Here is a 12,322-nt window from a genome sequence, read left to right on the forward strand (position 1 = left end):
TCATTCAGTGTTACAGTGTAAACACCATTACTTTTATATTGCGTCATTTTTATTTTATAGAACATTAAAAACATCCTGGCGTCATGAAACATTTCGATGCAATGAAGTGAAACATACTTCATAACGTTTCACTTTACTGCACATAGTCAGGAATTATAGTTTGGAAAAAGTCTATTACACATACATTACTATAATGTGTACAAGTTATATATCACTTACTCCTTCGGTGGATCTCGCCGTGTGTCATATTGCGCTCTTCCTCTGAGGGAATTATAAATCTTACTTCTCATATCTTCTTCCAGTAACAAGATGCAAGTAGCCCAGATGAACAATGAAGTCAAGATTGCTGCTTTGTTTATGTTGATGTGGGGGGGGGGTACGCCGCTTCCGCCTCCACGTGGCTGATTATAATTTCAAAGTGAAAGTAGCTTGTGCGCGTGACCAAATTAAAAATAATTAGGTCTGACGAGAAAGACTGGACATAGCATTGGTTTCATACAGATTACTTTAACACGTGATATTTCTTTTTGACAAGACTTACTTCATTTAAAAGTAGACATGTCAGGCTTTCTACAGATATCTCTCGTGTCTCTGTGTTGAGTATTTGCTGAGTTTTAGTTCATTTTAGTGATGCATTTCTTAATGACGATCACAGAGAACAACGCGGCAGACTGCATACCCTGTTTGTTTTATTTATTTCACAAAACCACAGAGTGTTGTTGTTATGAGTGTACACAAATAAAAGTAGACTCCTTACAGATTCGATTGATGTATTGCTCTTTTCTGTACGATCAAGATGACGGAGTAATTTAAGTTCTTTTTGGCATTCCTGGGCCCCAGGAACGTGGTTGGAAACCACCGTTTTAACAAATATTGGGTTTCTTGCTTCATCAATTCATGTTTAACTGGATTTACACAATATACATTTTTTTTTTTTTTTTTTTACAGGCAAATGCAAACCAACGTCTATGTCATGCTCAATGACATGAGTAGTAGTAGGAAAATCATTAAACAAAGTTAGGTATCTATCAATTAGCTTGATGAAAGCAGCTTGGGCAGATTCAGTCAAGTGTGATAGTTTTTTCTGACAAGTTTACTATAGCTTCATAATTCGGCAAACAACTAGACGACAATGAAGCACCATTCATTTTTAACCCATCACTTTCAGGTGAGTATTCTGACAGACAACTTTTAGCGGTCCACGAACAGTGTGTCCAAATTATTAATTCAGTGGGGCTGAATCCAAGTGAAGCTTGCATAGTATTACGCACGGCAACAACAAGAGTGGTATTTTCTCATCCCAATCTTTTTGTCAACCGGTGCAGAAGGTTCTGAGCACTGACTTTAGGGCTGTGACGGTCCCAATGACAACAGTGCCACCGCGGTCGAAGGTTGCCACCGGCGGTACTGCACGTGACATCACACAATCTATAACAAGCATAATATACAGCAATTACCTTACCTACCTACCTACAACAATTATTCTGCTGTGGCCGTGTTTAGTGTCCCCGCCGGCAGCAGCAGTGAGCACAAGTGCCTTCGCAGCTGCTGGACGAGATCCATGTTCATACACACACAATAGGCTAAAGCTTGCAAAACTCCGGGAAAAGTAATTACTATGAATGTGTCAGAGTGAAATAAGGACATACTTGAATGAATTATTAATAAACTAGTGTTTTCTGAGCCAGAGTTGCAAAGATAATGATCCTGACTCGCCATCTCCTCATTGGACGTGCCTTTAGAGAGAAATGCATCTCTACGGATTTTAGTGAAAGAGTTTTTGTTTTCGATTTGAATTTTTTAGTTTCAAAGTAGTAAAGTAACAATTTAAAGCTTTCTATAGATAATATTTATCCTGACTGTAAGGCAAGTATTCGGTGAGTTTCGTTTCATTTTTGTGCAGCGCTCCCGTTCAACACAGAGACATCAGAAAGCACATCTTGTTGTTTTTTTTTTTTTTTTTTTTACAGTCACAACATTTTGTTAATATTGTGAGTGCACGCAAATAAAATTACACTCTTTACAGTTTCGGATGATATATTACGCTTACCTTTATAAGCAAAGATTACAGCGTATTTAAATTTTTTTGCAAGTGATTGCGCTGGCACCTCCATGTTCTGCAAAGCGCATTTAGCTTCCACTCTACAACAAACGATTGTATACGCATAATAGCGTGCATTTATCTAAGTTAAACGTTTAAAATAACATTGTGATATGCTTGATGCTTTTATTTTAGGCAAATTGTGATAATTTGAGAAGGTAAAATTGATCAAACATAGGCTGTGATCAACTTACTGCCTGCCTCTGGCCACTTGGTCGTTACATTAAAATCTTAATTTCGTTACGGCAAAAATCTTAATTTAACAAACAAAAATGTTCCCAACATATTTCTAAATTACCTTTATAAAGAAACGAAAAGAAATATAACCACGTTCCTATTAAAAAAAAAAAAAAAAAAAAACAGCTATTTTAATGGATGCAACAATGTAATGGGAAAGACAGGGTAAAAGAATCAGACTCCAGTCGAAATCGGGCCAGTAATTTTGATGAGTTGTCGGTTGGGCGAGGTTTTTACGAATATTTATCGTTCCTATTTTGGCTACTTTCTTATTTAACTGTATAATTCTTTGATATTTACTTAAGTGTTTGTTAGGTTTCAAAATTATACATCATCACCGCGCCATCACGGTGGAAAAAATCTGCCAACATCACAGCCCTAATTGACTTTAGTGTTTGGTGGAAATATTCAATTGCACCTTGTGACTGTGAAAATTTAACAATCACCTTGACATTAATAGGTGCTTTAACTCTCTGGGGTCAAAAACATGCAGTGTGGGGCAGTTTTTCTGATAACGCCAAAATGAACTTCAATTACTCCGTCATTTTTGATCGTAAAGATAAGAGCAATACATCAATCAAATCTGTAAGGAGTCTTAAGGAGACTTTTATTTGAGTACACTCGTAACAACAACAACACTGTTGGTTTTGTGAAACAGGGTGTTGCTGCGTTGTTCTCTGTGATCGTCGTTAAGAAATGTGTCACTAAAATGAACTGAGACTCAGCAAATACTCTACACAGAGACATGAGATATATATCTATAGAAAGCCTGACATGTCTGCTTTTAAATAAAGTAAGTCTTATCGAAAACAAATATCATGTGTTAAAATAATCTGTATGAAACTAATGCCATGTCCAGTCTTTCTTGTCAGACCTAATTATTTTTAATTTGGTCACGCCCACAAGCTACTTTCACTTTGATATTATAATCATCCACATGGAGGTGCCCTCGGCGCACTGCCCACATCAACGTAAACAAAGCAACGAGACTTGTCTTCATTGTTCATCTCGGCTACTTGCATCTTGTTACTGGAAGAAGACACGCTGTGAGGAGTAAGATTTATGCAGTATTTCCCTCAGAGGAAGAGCGCGATGCGACACTCGGCAAAATCCACCGAAGGAGTAAATCTTTCTTTTATTAGCCTGCTTATGTTAGTTGTTGTGTTACTGTGACATATAACTTGTACACATTATAGTAGTTAACCTTTTTCCAAACTATAATTCCTGACTACATGTGCAATCAAGTGAAACGTTATGAAGTATGTTTCATTTCATTGCATCAAAATGTTTCACAACTATAAAATAAAAATGACGCAATATAAAAGTAATGGTGTTTACACTGTAACACTGAATGATAAAGTCTAAGATTGTTTAGACAAAACTACTGTCATATAGTCTGTTCACGAATAGATGTTTATGACGTGCTTAACAATAATAAATTAGTTTCCCAGACATCAAATGGTTTTGTATTGTATAATACATACAAAGCATGCTTGTGTTTATGACTATAAAATCATATTTATTTATGCATTGTATTACAATAGGATATAAAGGTAATATTAGTTTATTATTAATACTCTGTTCGTGAATAGATGTTTAACATGCTATTTTTTCCTAGTGATCCGATACCTGCACCACAGATGAATACTATATAAATGCCACATGAAGAGTGCTGTACCAACAGATGTTTAACTGCACTGATATTCTATGGTAAAACAAGTTCCTGGAGTACTGATGATGAGTTTTGTTTTTTGAATCCATGGAAAGAAGCAGCAATTACTTAAATCATATTGCAGAAAAACAAAAAAACTCTAGCCTACCACATCCAGTTCTCAAAATTCTTGTGAACAAATGTTCTGAATGCGTTTCATGCCCTTATTTCAGTGACTTAATTTTAGTTTTTCACTAACCACGCATAAATGTTGTTTTCTCAAAAACACAAAGATATACATTAATGTTGCTTGAATATTATTGTATTTAACAGGTGTGACAAGATCTGCAAAATTTAGCTACATCAGCTTTCATTGCAGGCCAAAAAAAAAAATGCTTCAACAAATGATCATATGTTTTCTGAATGCCGTCATGACCAGAAAGTTCATGCTCATGGGTGACGCTTAATACTTGCTCACGGTAAGGTTTAGGGACCACAACTTGGTAAGCATAGCTCCAGTTACTATGATGCGGGGACCCCATGCACATCAACACACCATAATCCAAATAGTAAGCTACAGGATTCTTTGGCAAAGCTGTTCGCTTCACAACAGCAGCTACATAATGACTCAATGTTAGGTTTGCATGTTGTGCATCGATTAAACTAAATCTTAAAAAGTGCAAGTCAACTTTGGGAGGTGCACAGACCTCTATTTCAATGGTGTCATCCTTTTCCTTGTCAGAACTGTCAGTAACACCTTTTCCAGGATGAACGATTGGGGAACGATAGACTAACAGACCCTGTCAAGTCAGATTCCCAGTGAAGTGCTCTCTGAAAGCATTTGCTGTCAGAGAGCATTTTCCCCCACACTTCCCACATCTTTCTTTAAAAGTGTGCTTAACTGCTGAGAACCAGATCTGTTAGAAGTGGTGAATGCCTCAAAATATGTCGATATAACATATTTCTCGAGAGACCAGAAAACTGGGTCAGGCTTTCTGGGATGGTTCTCGACTGGTTCAGGTCATACTTAGAAGGGAGAGGTTATTATGTGAGTATAGGATAGCATAAGTGTAAGTGGACATCCATGACATGCAGAGTTCCACAAGGCTCAATTCTTGCACTGCTTTTGTTTAGCCTGTATATGCTCCCACTAAGTCAAATAATAAGAAAAGAACCAAATTGCCAATCACAGCTATGCTGATGATACCTAGATTTACCTAGCCTTATCACCAAATGACTACAGCCCCATTGACTCCCTCTGACAATGCATTGATGAAATTAACAGTTGGATGTGCCAGAACTTTTTCAGTTAAACAAGTAGAAAACTGAAGTCATTATACTTGGAAACAACGATGAAGTTCTCAAAGTGAATGCATACCTGGACCTGGACTATTTTCAGTAGTCATGTCAAAGCAGAAACTAAATCAGCATATTATTATCTTAAAAAAAAAAAAAACATGGCAAGAATTAGATGTTACCAGTCAAGAAATTTGTTCATGCTTTTATCACAAACAGGGTGGACTATTGTAATGGTCTCCTCACCGGCCTTCCCAAGAAGACCATTAGATAGCTGCAGCTCATCTAGAACGCTTCTGCCAGGATTCTGACTAAAACCAGAAAATCTGAGCATATCATGTCAGTCCTAAGGTCACTGGCTTCCAGTTACATTTAGGATTGATTTTAAAGTATGTTTACTCATTTATAAATCACTTTATAGCCTAGGACCTAAATACATTGCAGATATGCTCACTGAATATAAACCTCACAGACCACTCAGATCATTGGGATCTGTAACGGGGTCAGTGACTGATCCAGAGACGTGGGATCCATGTGCGACAACTTTATTAGACAGATCGGAGTACAACAGGCAGAGTTCAAGCAACAGCAGACAGGGGTAATGCAGATAATCCAAAGAGTAAACGAGAGTCCAGGCGAAAGGTCGGGGCAGGCAGCAATATATCAAACAGGAAATAACAAACAGTCCGGTCGGCAACAGAAAGGCAATAAACAAGAAAAACGCTCAGGATTGATAGTCAGGCTAACCAAAACTTCCCAAAGAGGCCCGCCAACCTGGCGGTCTATAAATGGCCGACAAAGTGGAAGTGACCCAGTAGGACCCGGAACCGGAAATGAAGATCCCAGGTACGGGGTTATGGGAGATGTAGTGAATTAAAAGTCCGGTGATGGTTCCCACTGACGGCGGTTGGAGGAAGCCACAGAGCCCGCGTTTGTGACAGGATCGAGTCAACTTTGCCACCTGCAGTTGGAACTAGCTTCCAGAAGAGATCAGATGTGCTAAAACACAAGCCAAATCTAGACTCAAAACTCATATGTTGAGCTGTGCATTTACTGAATGCAGTAACACTGTTCTGTGTCTGAACTGTTTACACTGTATTTTATGTATAAACATTTTTTCTATTTTTAACCATTTTAATTCATTTTAAATCATTTTTTAATTATATCAAAAAGTTTAAACAGAAGGCTAAAGCAAGGTAAAGAGAATGTGGGCAAAGAAAGACAAGTTTGTTTGTTAATCAGCTGAGTTCTTCTTGTTTGGTTTATGATGGTCAAAGTAAATAGGGGGTGAAATAGTAAAATAAGTATTCTGGAAGGACTTTTTAGTTATTGGGGAAGAGTTTGAACAAATGTTTTTTTTTTTTTTTATCATTATTATTATTATTATTTTAATTCTTTTAATATGTAAAGCACTTTGAATTACCATCATGTATGAAATGTGCTATATAAATAAGCTTTGCCTTGCCTTATATCTGTCACACCCCTGTGGACTCTTTATGTTGGTTTCTCCCTCTTGTGCCCATATATGGTTTTTCCATCCCACGTCTGTTCCTGTCCTTGTTAAGTCCTTATTAGTTAATCACTCATACCGGTCTTTGTATCATTAGCACCTCTAATGATACAAAGACAGTGTTTGGGGTCTGGTCTCGTCAAGATGTTCGTCAGTGTGTACCACAACTAACAGACTGCATAACCTGAAACAATGAATAAACCTTTCTGATTCTCATAATTTGGCCTTGGTTGCATTATAGTTCTATAGCATTAACAGTCTTATTCCAAACGTCACATAAGTTGACACTTGCCTGCTGAAGTGAAAGAAATTAGCAAAATGACTTGAAAAAAAATATTTGTTCATTTCGATGAACGAGATAAAAAGATCAGTAAAATGATCCAATCTTCCCATTACTATTTAATTGGTTTTGCACTAATGAGTTGTTCCACAAGGTGGCAACACTAGTCCAGGCCCTTGTTTCACAGTAGAAAACGAAACTAAAGAGGTGGAAAAACAACAATATAGCGGAGACTGCAACAACAACAGACGGCTGCATTGACAAGTGCTGGTGGGAGCAGTTATGAGATGAGCAGCAACTTTAGTTTAAAAGAGTACAAAGACATTTTCAATGGTCATAACTTCTGGAGAAAAATAGAGCAGATGCTGGACAAAGATAAAGCTCTCTATAGTGCATGTGTCGAGCGGCTGTGTTCGCATACACCTCGAATGGAGTACACTTTAAAAAACTACACATTCAGCTGAAAGCATACACTAGCACATGCATACAAAAAGTATATTGTGGGCTAATGACATATCCTAATTTCTATTCTATTTAGACTGCAGCTCCATTGATTTATTTCCATTTGAAATGTTTTGATTTTATTAATTCTTTGTTTTTAATAAATTCACAAACCCTCTGCAGTTTCCTCATGAAAATCTTTGGGGAATCCTTGAAACCCTTTAAAAAAATCTGTGCATTTGATGTTTGGACTATTGAACTTTTTTTGCTACATCTCAAATTCTGGAAATAAAATCTTTAACAATGAAGCAAACTTACATGGACATCATGTTGTTGTAGATTATCTGGCTGTATGGTGACAGAAGAAGGTTGTGCTGCTCTGGCATCAGCTCTGAGTTCAAACCCATCACACCTGAGAGAGCTGGATCTGAGCTACAATCTCAAAGAACCATCAGGAGTAAAGCGGTTCAACCATCTGAAAAACCTCAAGTACGTTCAGTTTTCCATTTCAGTTATTTTTTAAATGAAAACATTTAAATGTGGATCTGCATGAGTCGATATGAATATAAACGTTCAATATGAAAACAGTTGCTGGATCGTGTCAAATGCAATTTCACTTTACAGGATATAATTAAAACTTACAAAAGCATACTGGCTACAAATAGATGGCAAATGCTCTTCACCGCTCTTCAAACACACAAAAAACATTAGCCTTTGCAGACATAGTGTTTGAGTAAAGAAAACGCTGTACTTATTCTTTCACCAGTTATTTATTTACCCTTGCATTGCAAACAAGCAGAGAGCTGTCTCCAGGCTGCTAAGCGTGATGTGCGGCGCTTCGTTCTGAATGAAGGCAGGTTAAAGTTACGTGGTTTTACTGACAGTTTGAGGATCCAATGGTGTAGTGACAAGCAAAACAGAAGGAAGACCAATGGCACTGATTTAAAATAATAATAAGGAAGTATAATAGAGAAATTATCCAAACTTCATATTTCATAGCACACCTGACTGGGGCTAGGGCATGGCAATTGCCATACTCTGCCATATGGAACGCCGCCCCTGCTACACAGCAAGAGCACACTTCACACGAGCACATTTCTCCGAAACTACTGGACTCATAATGCATTTCACTACAACAACCATAGATAGTGATCTTAAGCAATAGCTCTTATTTACTTCTCCCACAACTCTGTCATTGAAATGTCTGCGATAAGCATATGCAGCTGAAATCAACCACATGTTCATCACAATGAAAACATCATCCTTAGAGTAAGGAATATGAACATTGAAAATGTGCCTATGTATATGGCGAACCCCAGTTGAAATGCAAACACAAGATGTTTATTTTATTTCATTTAACCTGTTTTCATGTCCATTACGATCGACATGTTCTCAGAGTGATTACATGCTCTAAACTGCGTTTGTATAAACACAGATTCTAAATGCTGCTGCTAATATGCAGAATTGTTGCATACAATGCAAACTGCTAACATAACACTTATCTTAAACTTGTTTATGGTTGCTTGTTTTTGAATTTAGTTGAATTTGATTTTAGCAGACCATGCAGTATACACAGTGATATTAGAAGAGCATTCACTTATCTTGTTGATTTGCGTACAGCTAGCACTAGTCATATATTTGAATATTGAGCAGTTAGCTCACTGGCTACTGATACGAGAGAACCAATCAGCTGTGCCATGTGATGATGTCATTAGGGCAGATTGAGTTAGAACTATCGGGATTGCACTATCAAGAGTTTCATGCCAGAACTCTGTATTTTAAACTCAGATTAACAAATCAGGGATTAGAATTCTAACCTGTCACTAAAACCTTAATCTACAATTACTTTTCTTCACTATGATGGATTCGCCATTGTAATTAAAGAGTAATGTAATATTATAATATGTTGATATTCCATTTCTTGATTGTCTTCCAGATTCTCTCTCTCTCTATCTCTCACTCACTGACTCACTCTTGTTGATAAATGAAATAATCTTGTAAAATGTCAACTGTCTTTATAATCTGCTATGCAAATAGATTGGTAGAATAAGGGCTGATCAAGCAGGCAATTAAAATAGAGTGGTAGCCCGTACGAATTTCATGAGCCTGGAGGAAAATAAATAACAGTATCAATTAATGGAGTACTATGGGAACATATCTTAAAACTTTGTCTTTTAAGTCTGTACACAGTTTGTGTTATTTCTGTCATTGAGTTGTGATGCATTTATTTTATTTCCTGATGTTTCGATGTGTCTTTTTATTGAGCAGAATTCAGTGGAAATCATAGAAAGATGGTTAAACAGCTACAGGACAGTGTTTTACTCAGAAGTGTAGTCAAGACCAGACCTCCAAGTTCAAGACCAATTAAGACGAGACCCCCAAAGACCAAGACTAAGACCACACTGCCTGACACACACACACATTATTATAGCCACTGTCAATCTATGAACATGCAAAAGTGTTGCTGTTTCTTCTCTCAAGTTTTTTTTTTTTTTTTTTTTTTTTTTTTGTGATCAGTGTATAAACTGACTGCTGCTGTCTGAAGCGGTTTTATTTCCTGTTTCATGCTGTGTTTTTGTACTACTGTGTCTGATTGTTTCTTGATGTTTTTTTGAAGGTCATCTTGTAGATCATAAGAATATAAGCAGGATGTGCTCTGGGTTTGGTGTTGTTTATATAAATATATTTTACTACATCTTTTGCTCTGAAGGGATGAGGGTGAGAAATTTTAGGTTATTTGTTGTTGTTTTCATTTTGTAGTTCAGTTATTGTGTTGGTTTTGCTGACCCCTGAAGCCTTGCGAAAAAAACATATAAAAAGATAAAGACACACAAAAAGCCTTTGTTTTTGTTTTTTGTTGGGTTTTTTTTATTTTGTACTGTTATCTGTTATCTGTTGTACTGTTATCTTATAATGTTATCAATATTTTTACATCAAAAAACATCATAATTTAGAAGATATAGGCTATTTTCTTTTTTAACCCCCCTCATTAGAATTCTTTGATGGAATAGGTGTGGCGTATTATAAACTCAGAAGTAAACACCCACTGCTATGATTGGCTAATAGTTGTATTTTGTAGTTTAGTGTATGTTTGACAGTGTACATTCCTCATAGATGGATGCTGCTTTGATTTAGGTAAAAAATGCATAAGTAACTCAATGCATATCAAACGATCTGTAAGAAGAGACAAAGCAATAGTGACCCGTTATAAAAAAAAGTTACTCACACTTGTGTTGCGACATTGCTGTCAGATCCAATACAGTCTTCACATCACTGTCTTTTTGAAAATCCTGCTTCGAATTGTGTCTTGTTTGTAAATGGATCGGCGGTAAATAAAGTGAACAAAGTTCTTATTGACGCTGTCTGGATCTTCATTAAAAATATTAAATAAAGTTCATTTACTCTTTCCTAACATTGGAATCAGATGGAAAGCAACACAAACACTGTTTTTTCACAACTTGGCACTGCACGGAGTCTTGTTGTCTTCAGAGCCATCTTTATCATTTGGTGTCTGCGTAGACCTGTGTGTTTGCCTCTCTCGTAAACACTACTTGCAGTAATTGGTGGGCGGAGCTAAACAGGCAGTGATGTAGAAGCAGGCTTTGATGTTCTGCAAATATGGTGCTTATCTACATCATAAAGGGGAACATATCAAAAGCTGTCGTTTTGGCGGATTGGCTTCAATATAAGCTGACCATTATGCATTATGGCTGCGAAGCTCTGCCTTCTTAATGAAAGAGCCAATCATTGATTAGTAAAGTCAGAGCATCCCTGCAGCTGCCGTTAGAAGTCCCGGTTGCTATAGAAACAGTCAGCGTTCTGTGTGTGTTGCGCAATGGCTGATCTAGCCTGAAAAATAAGCTTTTTTTAACACTATTGGAGCTTAAGGAACAATATTTATGAGACAGTTTGTGTCAGATTTTATTGGTGATTTAAAATATTAAATTTAATCATAAGCTTGGTGAACAGTTTTGGAGAATTTTATGTTTACCCATTCAAAGAGATAGGAGCTGCACTTGCCTTAACAGGGTCATCGGATGCAAAGTTAAATTTTTCATGTTGTTTGAACATTAATGTATGTTGGCAGTGTATGTACAAATCTACCCTATAATGCTAAAAATCCATGCAGTGGTTTTTAATAAATCTGTAAAAATAATATCCTCTTTTTCAAATCGAGCCATTCTCAGATGTCTGTCATTGTGGCGTCACACCAGAGGCCGCTCCCACGATAGTTGATTGACATGAGCGTCTTACCTCAGGTTAGCAGTCACAGTCAGACCTCCATTGTTTTGATGCCGGAGCAGGGATGTAAGTTAGACAAGAATATCTTTGATTGAGTGATTGCGGTGTTGTGTTGCTGGATGTAATAATGAACGTAGTGGTCGTCATTTACTCCCGACATCTGAGCCGCTGAAGATGCCGGGAATTACGTTTGTTTGTGAAGGGAATGCGCCTCCCGATCTACATATATCCGTCTATGTTCGCGCAAATCATTCGTGATGCAGCTTCACTTACAGCAGAAGTGAGTATAAGGGTTTTTTTTATGAATCTCTGTGATCGCCATTCCTAAAAACATGGTGGTTAGCAAGTTTACTGGCTAAACACGGCTAAATGCGGCTAGAATAAACAGGCTCGTCACTCCACAGAGAGAAGAGAGGGGCGGGGCAAGCAGAGCTCATTTGCATTTAAAGGCCCCTCAGAATGAGATGATTTTTGCAGAGCTCATTTTCACAAGGTAAAAAGGGTGTTGTTTTACACAACCATTGAGATTTTTTTAGCCAAAGTATATTATAGACTTTTCAAGAC

General features: G+C 37.2%; 1 protein-coding gene across 30 annotated transcripts in view; it reads left to right on the top strand.

Moving 5' to 3' along the window:
* The window catches only part of LOC127161376 (NACHT, LRR and PYD domains-containing protein 12), a 340,105-nt gene extending 330,083 nt beyond the window's left edge, over positions 1–10,022 (top strand). For all 30 annotated transcript variants that reach the window (XM_051104104.1, XM_051104135.1, XM_051104090.1 and 27 more), the window contains 2 exons: positions 7,856–8,005; positions 9,785–10,022. In XM_051104104.1, the coding sequence (XP_050960061.1) occupies positions 7,856–8,005; positions 9,785–9,803 (169 nt within the window). In that variant the 3' untranslated portion in view covers positions 9,804–10,022. The remainder of the gene's footprint in view (positions 1–7,855; positions 8,006–9,784) is intronic.
* Positions 10,023–12,322: the final 2,300 nt, after the last annotated feature.

The sequence above is a fragment of the Labeo rohita genome, unplaced genomic scaffold, assembly GCF_022985175.1.
Source record: "Labeo rohita strain BAU-BD-2019 unplaced genomic scaffold, IGBB_LRoh.1.0 scaffold_63, whole genome shotgun sequence".
NCBI classification, from domain to species: Eukaryota; Metazoa; Chordata; class Actinopteri; order Cypriniformes; family Cyprinidae; genus Labeo; species Labeo rohita.